This window comes from Erpetoichthys calabaricus, chromosome 8 (assembly GCF_900747795.2).
Source record: "Erpetoichthys calabaricus chromosome 8, fErpCal1.3, whole genome shotgun sequence".
In the NCBI taxonomy this organism is placed as follows: domain Eukaryota; kingdom Metazoa; phylum Chordata; class Cladistia; order Polypteriformes; family Polypteridae; genus Erpetoichthys; species Erpetoichthys calabaricus.
The window spans coordinates 4,724,407-4,742,517 of NC_041401.2; the positions used below are offsets into that span (position 1 = coordinate 4,724,407).

General features: G+C 44.4%; 1 protein-coding gene across 2 annotated transcripts in view; it reads right to left on the reverse strand.

Annotated features, from left to right (window-relative positions):
• znf385b (zinc finger protein 385B) overlaps positions 1-18,111 on the reverse strand; it is a 426,132-nt gene that overhangs the window by 210,996 nt on the left and 197,025 nt on the right. The window contains exon 1 of one of the 2 annotated variants that reach the window (XM_051930663.1): positions 4,456-4,644. The exons of the other annotated variant lie outside the window; for it this stretch is intronic. Coding sequence (XP_051786623.1) covers positions 4,456-4,480 — 25 coding nt within the window. The 5' untranslated portion in view covers positions 4,481-4,644. Of the gene's footprint in view, positions 1-4,455; positions 4,645-18,111 lie in introns of those variants that run through there. 2 annotated transcript variants of the gene reach the window in all.

An 18,111-nucleotide genomic window follows, 5' to 3' on the forward strand; every position in this document is an offset into this window, starting at 1 on the left:
GTGTGACCCCGAGTAAGTCACTTCACCTGCCTGAGCTCCAGCTGGATAAACAGGAGATGTACAACAGTGAAGACGCGTTTGGTTTCACGTCGCCTTGCATAAAGGGATCAGCCAAATAAGAACAATTGTTTCTATACAGTGGCCATCACAATAAGCATTGTCATTATGCAAGTCCTTATTTCTCAGGGTGCCTTCCACCAGAGTTTTATCACAAGTTGTTTTGTAAAAGGCACGAGATGAAAAGACAAAACAAGATGAAGCTAAAAAGGCAGATAAGAAGATGAAGATGATCAAGATGATGTTTCCAGATGGGAATTAAAAACGATGGAGTGGAGCCGAAATCATCAAAAACCCAGAGGACTCGTGTGACGTGAGGAGTTAGTGGCCAGCAGCACAGCCCACTCCACGGTGCCTAGTGGTTAGCGAGGCTGCGGGTTCAGTCCCACCACTCACCCAGTCACCTGTGCCACCCTGAGTCAGTGCACAGATATGGCAGAAAAGTGGAGACAATGGCGCTCCATGTGTGACGTGGAAGTCTCCCTGCACCACTTAAGGGGGTGCTGGACTGTAAGTCGCCGATCTGCTGGTGAAGTCCCCCGCACCAGCAGCATGAAGCCCCTCAGCCTCTCCATACTCGTCACTTACTGGGGTCACTCTGGACACACCAACGGGGCCTCCCTGGACTTGAGTGTTGACAGTATGGCTTGGTCTGTGCAGGACTGTGAGGGGCTGCCGTCACTTCATACTGCAGGGTCCAGTCGTGACAACAGCACTGGTCTCATTGGCCAGTTTCCCACTCACTGGTCGCTCTTATCCAAAGTGACCTGCAGATCCTCATGTTGGAAGTGTGTGTGTGTTTCTGGGTACTGCTGAGGAGATTCTAACCCTTATACCCACCACCCCTCCGCTCAACCATCTGAAGTCAGTGGGCACCAAGCAGGTGCCAACTCGGGTCATGTTTCTTTCCCACGACAAAGCGGGTGAATTTTACGTTGCCAATCAATGAGGGGCTTACAGCTCTGGACCCTCAGAACATTCAGAGCACAGCAAAGGCACCCACTGTGCCACCCACGTTCAGCCCCCACTGTTAAAAATCCACTCAGGGCTGACTGGCGCTATACAAGAAAACACATTTTCTGTGAATGACATTTTCAAGCTTGTTGAGTCCAACTCACTAAGGTGGGATTGGGTACCAACTACCCCACCAACCATCACCTGCGTGGGGTGCCAAGTCATTTCAGGGGCCACTCAGGGACAGACTGTGGTCCTTTAGGGGTGCACTGACCTGCATAATTAGGACCCATCGGCCCACCCTCACTCACACTGGAAAACTTTAGGATCGCCAATGAATTTAAAATGAAGAATAAAAGCCAAAGTGCACAAAGCAAAACTCAAGAGACGCACAGGGAGAACATGCAGCACCCACAGAGACGGGCATCAGGCACGGGATTTGAACCCAGGATTCCAGATCCGTTACAGCAGCAGAGTAAGGCACCATGCTGGCCGTGCGTACGACACGGAATACCAGACAGGTCACTCTGACTTTGGGAATGATTCTAGTTATTAAATAATATTCTTTTCAATCTAATCAATGGCATTACTAGATGGCAAAATCCTTCCCCGCTCTTTCTAAATTACGCAAATGGTGGCAACAGCAGGGTGACCACATTTGTACAACTTCTCCTTCTTCAACCCCCCTTACCCAAAGTGACTTACAGATCAGAATGAGGGAAGCATGCAGGCATCGGCGAGGAGATCCTGAACCCTTAAAACCTGCTCATCCATGGGCACCAAACAGGAGCCAACTCTGGCCCATGACATTGCACATGGCACATTGGGTCAGTTTTATACTACCGATCAATGGGGCTTTGGGCTTCCAGAACATTCGGAGCACAGCTAAGGCTGGGTATGGCACCTACTGTGCCACCCATGTTCAGTCTCCAGTGTAAACAGTCGAGCCATCACGCTCCTTCTTGGCACTGAATGAAGCTAAACTACAAGAAAACAGAGGCTTTCATAATTTAAATATCACGACATCCTCACACTCGTTTAGTCCAGCCGAGTACGGCTGAGAGTTGGGGGCAATCGCATAGAGCACCCCTAGGGTTAGGGTTAACCAGCTAAAGACATTTCTATTTAGGAAAGCTTATGAACAAGAATGCTATAATTGTTGTTGTTTTCTCTGTTTTTATCTCGCTTTGCCTTTCTTTAAACTTTTCATATTGCACTTTGAGATTTACTGCTAACGTAAAGTGCCCCTATAAATAAAATGCATACAGGAGGCGTGGCAGCTCATTTCAGGAGCCACTCTATGAGGAATTGTGGTCCATAATCCATGTCTGGACTCACTAGCCCACCCTCACTCACACTGGGCCCACTTTACAATCACCAGGTAATTGGAATGAAAACCACAGAAAAACTCGACACACACACACACACGGGGAGAACATGCCATGTCCACACGGAGAGCCATCAGGCGCAGGATTTGAACCCAGCATTCTGGATTAGTTACAGCAGGAGAAACAAGGCACGTGACACTCAAATCACAAAACTGCTGCTTTTGCTAAAGGAATAATTAGTTTAAAAAACAAAAAAATAAATTATCTTCAGCCTAATTAATAGCATTACGAGACCACCAAACTACACAAACAGCTGCACTGACCACTGTGTCCAAAGTCCCATTCTTCATACACTCTTACTCAAAGGGACTTAAAAACCATAAGGAGAGAAGTGTGCAGGCATTGGCGAGGGGATTCTGACACCCCCCCCCCCCCCAAAAAAAAACCGTTCTCTGCTCATCCATCTGAAGTCTGTGGGCACCAAACAGGAGAAAACTCGTCACAAAGCACGTGGCACATCAGGTCAACCTGACACTGCCAGTCAATGGAAGGTCACGGCTTTAGACCCCTAGAACATTCAGAGCACGGGAAAGGATGGGGGTATGGTACCCACTGTGCCCCCACCTATATTTAGTCTCCACTGTCAAGGACTCAAACCGCCATCCACCTTCTTGGCGTTGAAAGATTCTACACAAGTCAACCAGCTTGTTCATACATTAAATATTATATTCTAACATATTCAAACGTGTCCAATCTAATTCAGTATGGGTGGGATCGGGTACCTATCTATCCCAGCAACCACCCCCGCGCCTGGATGGGATGCCAGCTCATTACAGGACCCATTTAGGGCTGGACTCTGATCTCATGAGGGTACACTGACTTGGTCCACAATCAGTCCCAGGACACACTGGCCTATCATCACTCACTCATTCACACTGGACCACTTCAGAATTGGCAATTAAATTAATAGGCAGAATGAAAATCACAGATAAACCTCAACACGCACATGGGGAGAACATGCAACGTCCACACAGACAACCATCATGATCTGAACACACGTCCCTGAAATGGGCACCGCGCTGACCATGGATACGATAGGGAAAACTACAAGTGAGATAGATAGATAGATAGATAGATAGATAGATAGATAGATAGATAGATAGATAGATAGATAGATAGATAGATATGAAAGGCACTATATAACTGATAGAAATGTAAGGCACTATATAATAGATAGATAGATAGATAGATAGATAGATAGATAGATAGATAGATAGATAGATAGATATGAAAGGCACTATATAACTGATAGAAATGTAAGGCACTATATAATAGATACATAGATATGAAAGGCACTATATAATAGATAGATAGATAGATAGATAGATAGATAGATAGATAGATAGATATGAAAGGCACTATATAATAGACAGACAAACGATAGATAGATATGAAAGGCAGTATATGATAGATAAATAGAGAAAGGCACTATATGATAGACAGATAGATAGAAATGAAAGGCACTATATAACTGATAGAAATGAAAGGCACTATATAATAGATAGATAGATAGATAGATAATGAAAGGCACTATATGATAGATAGATAGATGTGAAAGGCACTATATAATAGGCTGACAGACAGACAGACAGACGATGCATAGATATGAAAGGCACTATATAAAAGACAGAGAGACTGTATTTGTCCCCAAGCTGAAATTATATATGTATATATATATATATATATATATATATATATACATATATATATGTGTGTGTGTAATTATTTTCAATTTAATCAATTGCTTTACCAGTCAACATAATCCTTGCCTTCGCTTTCCGAATTACGCAAACGGCCATGACAGCCGACAGACTGATCGCAATTCAAACGTTTCTTCTTTAAATGTTTACGTCTTCACCTCACAAACACTGCGATGACCCGAGGCTCACGGGCGCGTCCATTTCAATAAAATACAACCCAAGGAGGCGCGAGCGGATTTGAAAGCGGCGGCGATCGCGTGCGCGTCGTCAGGTGAGAAGCTTTCATCTGCGCGCTCACGCGCCCGCGCCGCAATGCCATTGCCGCCGTCGTTGCTCGGAAGGCCAGTTGCGCTCACCTCTGCGGAGGAAGCCGCTCCACATCCTCCTCGGGAAGAAAGCACGCCGACTGTAAGAAGAGACAATCCGGAGCGCAGATAACGGCTACCGGGCCGGGACTCGTGCGCTCATCGTCTGTATGACAGTCGCCGCCGCCGCTGCTGCTGCTGCTGCGCAGCTATCCGCTCCGCTCCTCCCAGCACGCGCCCTCCTCTCACAGTGGACTGAAAATCCAGCGAACAGCGGCAACATTTTAGGAAGAGAAATAAAGGCACGTGTGGGTAGGCGACAGTCACAGAGAGAGCCGGGACTTTCAGTTCTGCAGTTTGAGGTGGGGGTAATGGAAAAAAAAATCAAATGTGGGCAATCAAACGGAAAAGCCTGTGAAGGAGCGCCAGCCACAGACGTGCGGAGGGCTACGTGATGATAAAAAGTGCACAGAAATAATTAAAAAGATGGTACGGCGGATACCAAAAAAAGAAAGAACGGAGTGTCGGGCCGGCGGTACGCACCGTTCAAAGTGCGAGTATTGTGACGGCGCTAAAAATAGAGCATCGTCGGCGAAGCTTGGGGGAACACACACACACACACACACACACGGGGGGAGTGCAGGGAGGGAGAGAAAAACACACAAATAACAAAAGCGAGCGGACCAAAAGACAAGCAAAAGAGGGCGAAGGGGGTCAAGGAAAGAGAAACGCACAAATAGAACAGCGAGGGGACCGAGAGGCACAAGGAACACAAAAAATGCAAAAACTCAGGGCAGTTCTGTGCTGACGGCAAGGGGCCTTTTAACAATATCTCCACCCCCAATGAAAGGATTGCGTGTTCAAGTGCCAAAATCACCAAGGGGGTTCCTCGATGACACAATCGAAAAAAACCTCTTAAAAATCAAGGTGCCAAGGTGGTTCTTCAGAGCCAATGCCATGAGCGAACCATTTTTGGACCCCTAAAGACACCACCACATGAAGGTTCCAGAAAGACCCTTTTTCTTTATGAAGATCCATAACCGGCTCCGTACAGTAAATCACTACAAATGGATGGTGACAGATTTGTGACATATGTTTTTATTGCTGCATTCAATTAGACAGGCAAAGCTCATTCACGTTTTTCTCATCCATTAGTGTCCTGCTAGGTAAGCCCACCATACATGAAAGATTTCAGGTTTTTTTTTTGACAAATTAGAAAGTTTTTCACAGCACAAAGAACCAACTTCATATTCAGGGACCCCTTCTTAGAATTTAATGGTGCTTGGTCAGACAAAGGTCAAGAGGAACCACACAACCCAGTAAAGAGCCATCAAGTCAAACCGTTCTCACGTCCTTGCGGAGCTGGACAGTGTCTCTGATAATTCTGAGGTGGTAGGCAGGAATGAGGAGCCCCAACGAGCCACCTCAAAACCAGTTCTTAAAAAGAGAGAGGTAGTAATAGTTTTGGACTCGATCATTAGGGGGATTGAAGTGCAGGTGTGCTCCAGAGAGAGAGATGGAGTCTCGCACGGTGTGTTGCCTTCCAGGAGCACAGGTGGGAGACCTCACTGGAAGGGTGGATAGGCTCTTGGCCAGAGCGGGGGTGGATCCAGTTGTCATTGTCCATGTTGGAACAAATGACATACATAAGGGTAGTCTGTCAGTTCTGCAATCCAAATTCAAAGAGTTAGGTGCCAAGCTGAGGAGCAGAACTGACAAGGTAGTCTTCTCCGAAGTTCTGCCTGTGCCACGCGCCAGTCCAGGTAAGACTGAGGAGATTAGAAGGCTTAACGTGTGGCTCAAATCTTGGTGCAGGGTAGAAGGGTATAAGTTTATGGGGCATTGGGACTCCTTTTGGAACAGATGGGACCTGTTCCGCCGTGACGGGTTACATCTGAACTGGAGGGGCACCAATGTATTGGGGAGGCATATGTATAGGCTAGTCGAGGATTGGGGGGCAGGGAGTTTAGGACAGGCCTGGTTTAGATCTATACATGGAAGAACAAACAATGGTGTAGAAATAAAAATGCATAGTAATGTAAATTCTTAGCAAACATTTAAATGTAGAAGGAGTAACACATTAAAAATAGCTTGGCTTAATGCTAGAAGTATCAAAAATAAGGTAAGTGAGTTGGAGTTGTATGTAGCAGAGCATAATTATGATATTATAGCAATAATGGAAACCTGGCTAAATAACAAAGATGGGGATGAGTGTAACATAGAGGGATACACATTTATTAGGAAGGATAGACAGAACAGAAAAGGAGGTGGCGTTGCTGTTTATGCCAAACAGAATTTAAATGTAAGTCCTCTTCAGTTGGATGATGAGCCCCATCTTAGTGAGGACATCTGGCTTCACCTGGAAAATATTAGGGAAAGAGGTCTTATTTTAGGAGTGTGTTATAGACCACCCAATTCAGACAGTAACTTCAACACACATCTTTTTAGTAATATCAAAAAGGCAAGTTTACAGGGAGATATTACAGTCATGGGGGACTTTAATTATCCAAATATGAACTGGGATAACCTTACAGATGGAGGAGCACAAGAGCAGGAGTTTTTAGAAGTAATCAATGACTGTTTTTTAACACAGCATGTTAAAGCACCAACACGGGGTGAAGCCTGTCTGGATTTAGTATTTTGTAATAAGCAGGATAGAATTGAGGGTGTAGAGGTGATTGAACCTCTAGGGTCACGTGACCATAATGTAATACAATTCTCAGTATTTTGTAAGAGTGCAGATGCAAAGACTAAAATTGTTAAGTTGAACTTTGGTAGGGCTAATTTTGAGCAGATGCGACAAAGTCTAAGTAGGATACACTGGGATAAGCTTTTAAGTGTGGAGACAGTTGAGGAGCAGTGGAACAGGTTTAAAAATGTTTCACATGTAATGCAGGACAGATACATCCCTAAATTTGGAATTAATAGGAAACTAAAAAAAACTCCACGATGGATTAATAAAAATTTAAAAAAGAAGTTGAAAAGGAAAAAACTGCTTTATAAAGGCATATAAGACTAATGACTGCAAAGTGAATCATAGAGCGTATGAGAACATGAGAGCAACCATTAAGAAGGATATCAGGGAGGCCAAAAGACAGTTGGAGAGGAATAGATAAGGTGAGTGATGACCCTCAGAGATTCTTTCAGTATTTTAGTAGTAGAAGACAGTCAAGGAGGAGGTCAAGTGCATCAGGAATAGTAAAGGGGGATTAAAAGATACAGACAGTGAAATAGCAGATGCCCTAAACTTACATTTTTCTGAGGTGTTCACAAGTGAGCAAGTGGATAACCTCAGAGCAGTAACAGGGACTACTAAGGAGGTACTGAGGGATTTGGGAATTGTAGAGGGAGAAGAACAGCGTAGACTAAATAGGCTGAAATCAAACAAATCACCAGGACCAGATAATATTTATCCTCAAGTATTTTAAGAGGTTACTGAGTACAGATATAAACCCTTGACACATATTTTAGGAAGTCACTGCACACTGGAGAGATTCTGAAGGACTGGAAAATGACAAATACCATCCCATTATATAAAAAGGGTGACAGGGCAGATCCAAGTAACTACAGGCCAGTAAGCATAACATGCATCACAGGAAAATTAATGCAAGGAATTAATAAGGAGAAGATTGAGCAACACCTGGCAAGGACAGGAGTTATTAGGAACAGTCAGTGTGGGGTCAGAAGAGGGAGGTCGTGTTTTACTAACCTGCTGGAATTCTATGAGGAGGAAATCAAAGTTGAGAGCAGATGAGATTATTTATCTTGACTTTCAGAAAGCGTTTGATAAGGTGCCACATGAGAGGGTGGGCATCAAATTAAAAGAAGTGGCAGTTCAGGGTGATGTTTTTAGATGGGTGCAGAATTAGCTGAGACACAGGAAGCAGAGGGTGATGATGTGAGGAACATCAGAACTGGCTGATGTTAAGAGTGGTGACCAGCAGGGGGCAGTGCTGGGGCCGCTGCTATATTTAATATATATAAATGATTTAGATAGGAATATAAGGAACAAGCTGGTTAAGTTTACAGATGATACCAAGAGAGGATACTTTGGTGTCCGTTATGTCATCACAGAAGGACTTATATAGCAGACAGGCTTGGGCAGATTTGTGGCAGATGAAATTTAATGTCAATAAATGTAAAGAATTACAGATAGGAAGTAAAAATGTTAGGTTTGAATACACAATGGGCGGTCGGAAAATCGAGAGTCCACCTTATGAGAAGGATTTAGGAGTCTTAGTGAACTCTAAGCTAGCGACTTCCCGACAGTGTTCAGAAGCCATTAAGATGGCTAACAGAATGTCAGGTTATATAGCACCTTGATGTGTGGAGTACAAGTCACAGGAGGTCCTGCTCAACCTTTATAACACACTGGTGAGGCCTCATCTGATGTCCTGGGTGCAGTTTGCGTCTCCAGACTACAAAAAGGACATAGCAGCGCTAGAGAAGGTCCAGAGAAGAAGCAAAAGAAGATTAAGAGATGACATGATAGAAGTGTTTAAAATTATGAAGGGAATTAGTGCAGTGGATCGAGACAGTGACTTTAAAAGAGTTCATCAAGAGCACAGAGGCACAGTTGGAAACTTGTGAAGGGTAAATTTTGCACAAACATTAGGAAGTTTTTCTTTACACAAAGAACAATAGACACTTGGAATAAGCGACCAAGTAGTGTGGTGGACAGTAAGACGTTAGGGTCTTTCAAAACTCGACTTGATGTTTTTTTGGAAGAAATAAGTGGACAGGACTGGCGAGCTTTGTTGGGTTGAGTGGCCTGTTCTCGTCTAGAGTGTTCTAAAGTGCCATTAAAGAACCAGGATTCTTAAGAGTGAGAATTAGTGCATGGTGTCCGCACGTCGCATTGTTAAAAGTGTGATCAGCTCCCTGTTAAGGAGCTCTATTCGTTAAGTCACCCAGGTGGGGTCTGTGGGGGTCTTAATCTGGGTTTGTGGTAAGAGACGGGGGGGGTCAGGGAGAGAGAAAAATGTACAAATTCAACAGCGAGGGGACACACAGCAGTTAAAGAGGAAGATGCACAGGAAACGCACATGAAAACAGTAAAATGGACAAGAGACCTGCAAAGCAGACAAGAATAAACCACCCAGGGACATCAGAAACTGACACAGAATACAAAGACGACAGGCAGCAGTGGCACTGAGGTACACAAACCCATTAAGGAGACCACAAACACACAGCAGTAAACGAGCGCGGGAGCAGACAGGCTGTGCCATGGATCACCTTCAGGGATCATCTGAAGTACACAATACCCCACCAGGGTGACAGGGACCGCTCTCACAAGCAGCCTCGTCTCCCTTTTGTTTGCAGAGCAGACACCCAATGAGGGCAACTGAGACAGAGAGGCCTCACCGCTTCCGGCCCAGACAATATAAAAGTGGTGGTGCTGCCTCTTGGACCAGAGTAGTGATAACTATGGAGCCCCCCAAAGTACGACCAGTCCTTTCTAGTGCCACAGCCTGGCCAGTTTCAAGGTGATTGCTTTTGTTTCTGCTGTAGTGCCCTCGAGCGCCCGTTTCCTTTGTTAACAGAACTGCTTTTGTTTTGTGTATTAAACCAGGTGGTGCCCCAACATTTTTTTTGGGGGGGGGACTTACTGGACTCACGGACCACAAGGCATACACCCTTAAAAACAAAGGTGCCAAAGTGATCCTTTAGGTGCCACAGGCTAACAGGAAGCTCTTCAAAGCCCATATGTAGAGAACTCATCCCAGAATGAAAGGTGTCTTCGTCAAGCAAGGGTTCAACGAGCAGCCACACAACCCAGCCATTTAAGAACTGGAATTTTTAAAAGTGCCCACACACACACAGAGTGGCAAAAAGGGAATCAAACACCTAAGAATAAAAGTGGACAAACGAACTCACACAATGGCACACAAGCTTATTCTCACCACTCTAAAATGTGTTGCGTTATTTCACAAAGATATTGCCAGCTGCTGCCTGTAACATCAAGGGCGCACAGTGGCAGTCAAGTGACAGCTCGTGCAGGAGAGATTGGGCACACATGTACAGTAGCATTAAATCAAGTGACAGGCAGTGGACAGACGTCATCACACGCGTGTGGCATGGGAGACAGTTTAAGGACTCAGGTGATGGTCATTCTCCTCCAATCCAGGGGTGGCACTGTGGGATAACACTCCCTCTTCTTCTCCCTCTACACACCGGAAGAATGTCAGCTCTCCTCCAAGGACGTCACTTCCGGTGTCCGGCCACCTGGACCCGCCTCTTCCTGCCCAGCAGCCATATGACTGGAAGAGCCTCCATCTTTGAAAGTCAGAATAGGACTCTGGTCTAAGAAGACACGGTTTGTGTTCGAGCACGCTATTTTTTTTCCCCCCCGATTTCTTCTTCTTCTTTCGGCTGCTCCCGTTAGGGGTCACCACAGCGGACCATCACTGGCAATCGGAAGGTTGCCGGTTCGAATCCCGTAAATGCCAATAGGGACTCTGCTCTGTTGGGCCCTTGAGCAAGGCCCTTAACCTGCAATTCCTGAGCGCTTTGAGTAGTGAGAAAAGTGCTATATAAATGCAAAGAATTATTATTATCATCTGCATGTCTTCTCTCACCACATCCATAAACCTTCTCTTTCTTCTTTAAATGTTTACGTCTTCACCTCACAAACACTGCGATGACCCGAGGCTCACAGGTGCGTCCATTTCAATAAAACGCAACCCAAGTTGGCTTCCTCTTGCCTGGCAGCTCCATCCTGCCAATATACCCAACATCTCTCCTCTGCACATGTCCAAACCAACGCCATCTCGCCTCTCCAGCTTTGTCTCCAAACTGTCCCACTTGAGCTGACCCTCTAATGTCCTCATTTCCGATCCTGTCCATCCTCGTTACACCCAATGCCAATGTTAGCATCTTTAACTCTGCCACCTCCAGCTCTGTTTCCTGCTTTCTGGTCAGTGCCACCGTCTCCAGCCCATATAACATAACAGGGCCATCATTCCTGCCTCATAGAATTAGGGGCTTCATAGAGTTTGCATGTTCTCCTCGTGCACTTCTGGACTGACTGGTGTCATTGAGTGTGCTCGCCTGCTGAAGGTTACCTGCTTAAACACGGAATACTGGCAATGTGTTAGTGGGCCTTGTACAGTGGGGCCTCGTACTTCGAACGCTCCACAGTTTGAAAGCTAAATTCAAGAGACATTTGGTCCAAAGTCTGAACGACGTTTTTACGTTCAAACTGCAAGCACTGTGAAAAAATGCAACAGATGGCGCTAACATGTGCCCAAGTCGTCTCTCGCTCCCGCTGTGAAAGCATCTCTTGCTTTATGCTTGTGTGTTTTCAGTGCTTTTGTTGCTTTATTTTTGGTATGTATATATTTTATGTATGTATATATTTTATGTATATATATATATATATATATATATATATATATATATATATATATATATATATACTGTATAAATATCTTGTGACAATGACGCCCACTGATAAAGCAAATTAATGTTTTTATTTCTTTTTCTTCACCTGTGAGCAACACCTTCCCCGTTCCCCCCAGGCACAAAAGCATAATATTAATAATTCTTTTTCTTTTCACTCTCTTTTCTCCTCCACTGTCCCTCCGACAAGCCTCGTCTTCCTCCTCCCGACTCTGGTACTCAGAGTGGTGGCTACTGGCTCTTTTTATAGCCCACCCGGAAGTGCTCCAGGTGTTCAATGACCTACTGTATTTCCGGCTGCACTTCCAGGTGTGGCAGAAAAACCGCTCACACGGGCTCAGGAACAACTGCAGCACCCCCGGATCCTAATAGGGTTGTAGAGAACTCCAACTCCCATGGAGCCCTGCAGGAATCCAAGGCGCCACTGCCACCCGGGGCGCCACTGCCACCCACTCTCCCGGGGGAGGTACTGTTCTGTACGTGCTTGTTCCCCTGGAGCATATAAAGAAGAGGTGTCTTGGCCAGGCAAGGGCCCTGGCCGTCCACCACAATCTATATATACACACACACACATATGTAGTGACAAGCCACCAGGGGGTGTACAGCCACCCTAACCCCCGACACAGACAGGCAGAACACAGCTTCAACTCAACGCCCGGTTTATTTATAGTGTTAAAGTGGGCAAAAATCACCAATACCGCAACACACAATTCAGTCCCTTCCTTGCCACCAGTCTATCCGCCTCCACTCCTCCTCCTCAGGCTTTGTCTTCTTCTTCCCAACTCTGGCCCTTGAATGGAGTGAGGCAGCTCCTCTTATTCAGGTCCCCAGAGTGTTCCAGGTGGCTCATCAGTATTACCTGGAATCACTCCTCTATAGGGCTCTGCAGCTCCCCCTGGCGGCCCCCACAGAACCCAAACAGGGCTGCACCAAACTCCAGCTCCCAACATGCCCTGCGGGAATCCGTGGTGCCACAGCCAGGAGGGCGGCTATCTAGTGCCCCAGGGCAGGTATCGCCGCACCAATGCCCTCTCCCCTAGTCCTTCCACTCTGTTGGCGTCCCAGCCAGGTAGTGGCCGTGGCCACCCATCACACGCTTCGCTTGCCAAACCCCGGGAGGGCACTATGCACTAGTCACTTCGTGGCTCTGCCGCTCACGTACTGGGAAGCGGATGTACAATTTAAACAGATGGTTATTTTCATGGGAATTGTTACATATGGATAATAGAAGTAATTATTTTACATTACAGCGAGTAATTAACTATAGTAAAACGTAATAAATTGAAAGAAAATTATGTTTCATGTTGTGTTAGACGTATTCGTTGCGTTGTACTTTTTCATTCTGTTTGGCTTTGAAAGTAACACACAAATACTTTTTAAACTTACACTTTTACTGTAAAACTTCAGTACAAGCAATATTTGGAATGACCTTTTTGTCAATATCGCACTGAATTTTGACTCCGTGTTTGGACTTTCATCGTGATAACGCAACGTATAATTGGCCGTGAGTGAATTTTGTTTCTTTCTCTCTAATACATAAACCGACTTTTTTGAATGTTTGTCCCTGTGATTTGTTAATTGTCTTTGCAAAAGCTATTCTAACGGGAAACTGTAAACGTTTTAATACGACTGGCATATCAAGATCTCCTTTGGTGTCTCATGTTAAGATGTACTCCATTACCTTTCTTGTCACATGTTAAAATTTTACATGTCAGAATTGTTCAACCAATTTTGAATCCAACTAATCTTGTCCTATTGCATAGCCCATCACTCAGACATAAATTCCACAATAACATTACGACACATCCTTCTTTCTACAGTAATTCGGCTCGTGGAAGACCGGATGGTGTTAACGGTTGTAGATATTCTTTGTGATATTGTAAGTTGATGTTTTCATCTTCCACACCATCACCACCAACTGTTTCAGCAGAGTCTATTGATACGCATTTAACCAATTTGACGTGTAACCAATCGACAATTTGTTTGACTTCATCGTTTCTCGGTGCTAGGATTGCCCGTGTACTCATTTCTTCTGTTGATAACCCATCATGATGCAATTCTTCAATAAGATTTGGACATAATAAGCCTTCTTTTATTGGGAACCTAAAGTGAGGAAAACGTAAAACTTATAAGAGCCGAGAGTGCAGGAACTGAGAGTCTGACAAAAGCATTCACACCAATGAGAGGTGAGAGGACCGCCTGGCGTGTGGGCTGTGAACCGGAAATGGAGGACGGGACTTGAAAAAATCTCTTGACAAAAGTCTCATCTCAAGATTTTCTTTTATAATAGAGAGATAAGTGTAAGTAACCTTATATATTTATATCACCCCTGTCTATTAACCATGGCATCCAAGTAGAGTGTGGAAGCAATGAAGCCTAAGAGGAAGGTTGTAGTATTGATGACTGAGGTGAAAAAGGAACTTAACGTGCAATTTTCATTTTATTATACAGTACTTCTGGATTTTATTTATTGTTTTGATGTTTTATTTTTTAAAGCATTTAATTGTGTTATTTTTTACTTTAAATGATGTGTATTTGCTGTTTAAGTTTATAGAAATGGGTATCTGCGAATGGATGAATTCACTTTCCATTATTTCTAATGGGGAAAACTAATTCGGACTTCGAACAATTCAGAGTTCAAATGGTCTACCGAAACGAATTAAGTTCAAAGTACGAGGCACCACTGTACTTCTCAACTAACAAAACACATTTAGCTTTTCATGTGGCGTGAAGTCAATCACATCCATCCCCTTTTTCCATCCCCATCCCGAAATCCTGCAGTAAGGAGATTGTGGGTTCGCTTCCCGGGTCCTCCCTGTGTGGAGAGTGCTTTGAGTAGTGAGAAAAGCGCTATATAAATGTAAAGAATTATTATTATGATCACACCAAACATCTGCAGTCATGCACCAACTTAGGCATCCATTCGGGGCCAGTCGCATTGGCCGTATGCCAGTCACAACGTGTACCGGTCATTTTGACTGGGGCTCTGTTGGCCTGGTGCGGGTCACCAGTATGAAGCGGCACAAACCAGTCTTTGAGTCTCGGTGGCCTTCTCTCAGGGTGCTGTTGTTACTGTAAACGTGGAGCGTAAAAAGAAGACCTGAAATCCCAATGCAGAAAGATGCCTGCTACCCTGAGCATGTCAGTAGGCATCACTTATTATTTTATTATTATTATAATTGTTATCACTCTTTAATTTAATATTGTTTTTTGTATCAGTATGCTGCTGCTGGAGTATGTGAATTTCCCCTTGGGATTAATAAAGTATCTATCTATCTATCTATCTATCTATCTATCTATCTATCTATCTATCTATCTATCTATCTATCTATCTATCTATCTATCAGAGGAATGTGTGGAATGAATGCATCTTCTCCTTTAAACTGTCACTTCTAACAAAAAATAATGACAAAAATTACACTACCTTCATTTTTAATGTGGAAACATTTTTGTTCACCATATTGGATCTGCCATCTTGAATGAAAGAAGAAAAATCGACATAAAATTCATAATCTGCCACCTGAAAAACCGAGCTGAATCCAACTGTATTCCACAACAGCGATGACAAAGGAGATGGGAAGGACGTCCCATCCAAGTGGGTCGCATTCCAGGAAAAATTTGACAGACCAATACGGACGCCTGCAGGATATTCTTTGTTGCACCTGCTCTGTTGGAATACCCTAAGAAGACCCTCAGAGACTCTTTCAGTATTTTAGTAGTAAAAGAACAGTCAAGGAGGAGGTGAAGTGCATCAGGAATAGAAAAGGGGAATTAAAAAAATACTGACAATGAAATAGCAGACGCTCTAAACTCGCATTTATCTGAGGTGTTCACACGTGAGGAAGTGGATAACCTCAGAGCAGTAACAGGGACTACTAAGGAGGTACTGAGAGATTTAGAAATGGTAGAGAGAGAAGAGCAGCGTAGATTAAATAGGCTGAAATTAAACAAATCACCAGGACCAGATGCTATTTACCCTCGAGTTCTTAAGGAGGCCAGCGAGTACAAATATAAACCTTTGACACATATTAATAGAAGGTCACTGCGCACTGAAGAGATTCCGAAGGACTGGAAAATGGCAAATATCATCCCATTACATAAAAAGGGTGACAAGGCAGAGCCAAGCAACTAAAGGCCAGAAAGTTTAATGTGCATCACAGGAAAATTAATGGAAGGAATTATTAAGGATGAGATGAAGCAACACCTGGCAAGGACAGGAGTTCTTAGGAACAGTCAGTGTGGGGTCAGAAGAGGGAGGTTGTGTTTTATTAACCTGCTGGAATTCTATGAAGAGGAAACAAAAGGATACGACCAAAGTGGAGCAGATGATGTTATTGATCTGGACTTTCAGAAAGCGTTTGATAAGGTGACACATGAGAGGCTGGGCGTCAAACTAAAAGAAGTGGCAGTTCAGGGTGTGGTGTGTAGGTGGAAGCAGAATTGGCTCAGACACAGGAAGCAGAGGGTGATGGTGTGAGGAACCTCATCAGAACTGGCCGATGTTAAGAGTGCTGACCACGACAGTTCAGTGTTAGGGCCGCTGCTATTTTTATTATATATAAATGATTTAGATAGGAATACAAGTAACAAGCTGGTTAAGTTTGCAGATGATATCAAGACAGGTGAATTAGCAGATAATTTGGAATCCGTTATATCATCACAGAGGGACTTGGATAGCAGACAGGCTTGGGCAGATTTGTGGACAATGAAATTTAATGTCAGCAAACGTAAAGAATTACACATAGAAAGTAAAAATGTGAGGTTTGAATACAGAATTGGGGTCGGAAAATCGAGAGTACACCTTACGAGAAGGATTTAGGAGTCATAGTGGACTCTAAGCTATCAATTTCCCGACAGTGTTCAGAAGCCATTAAGAAGGCTAACAGAATGTCAGGTTAAATAACACAATGTGTGGAGTACAAGTCACAGGAGGTTCTGCTCAACCTTTATAACACACTATTGAGGCCATACTTGGAGTCCTGTGTGCAGTTTTGGTCTACAGGCTATAAGAAGGACATAGCAGCGGTAGAGAAGGTCCAGAGAAGAGCGACTAGGCTGATTCAGGGCTACAGGGGATGAGTTATAAGGAAAGATTAAAAGAGCTGAGCCTTAAGGAGATGAAGAGGAGACCTGACTGAAGTGTTTACAATGATGAAGGGAATGAGTCCAGTGGATCGAGACGGTGACTTTAAAATGAGTTCATCAAGAATACGGGGACACAGTTGGAAACTTGCTAAGGGTAAATTTCACACAAACATAATGAAGTTTTTCTTTACACAAAGAACGACAGACACTTGGAATAAGCGAACAAGTAGTGTGGTGGACAGTAAGACGTTGGGGACTTTCAAAGCTCAACTTGATGTTTTTTTGGAAGAAATAAGTGGACAGGACTGGCGAGCTTGTCTGGAGTGTTCTAATGTACTAAAGTGCCATTAAAGAACCAGGATTCTTAAGAGTGAGAATTAGTGTGTGGTGTCCGCACGTCGCATTGTTAAAAGTGTGATCAGCTCCCTGTTAAGGAGCTCGTCTAGAGTGTTCTAATGTTCCAATACAGAGCACCTCTGAGCAGATTAGTAACTACGCATTACGTGGTATTTTGTTCAGCATGTCCACCGACACAGCACCGCGTGCCCGACTGACTTAATGAGACACAAATAGACACGAGTGCTACTAATGACTACAACGCTACGCCTCTCGCTTCTGCAGCCATCTTGGATTTTGAGGTCAGGGTGGGTGTGACTGTCCCAACTTTCCGAGTAGGAAACCCAAAGTTCCTACTTGGAACTCTGAAATTCTGCCTTCCCAGCTCTAACTGAACGCAGCGTTGCTCCTGTTGCCGTGAATATCGACAAAAAGAGCAGATCAGCATGGATCATCACTCTAAGAAACCCACAGAAAACACACACACAGACCCAGGGACCCACAAGACGAGTACACAAGTGTAAAGATGGGGGGCACAAAGACAAAAAAACTGAAAGAAATCAATCAATAGAGAGACCCCCCTCAAGGAAAATGGGGCCTACAGCTGCACAGAAACACATAAAACTGGGCGAGGACGTGAAAACACAGACAAACAAAGACATACAACCTCGACACATAAAACAAAGAAGCAGTGGCAAGCAGTGACGTGGGCACACAGCCTAACACTCAGACCCATAAAGTCAACTCTGACCACTCTGCCTGGCCATTGTGTGTCAGTTACAGACCCAGGCCTGGCTCCAGGTGGTCATTAAGCTGGCCAAGTCTCCCCACCAGCCCAAATATCAAGTCAAGTCCAAAGCCCCCTACGGCTGAGGATTTTGTAGA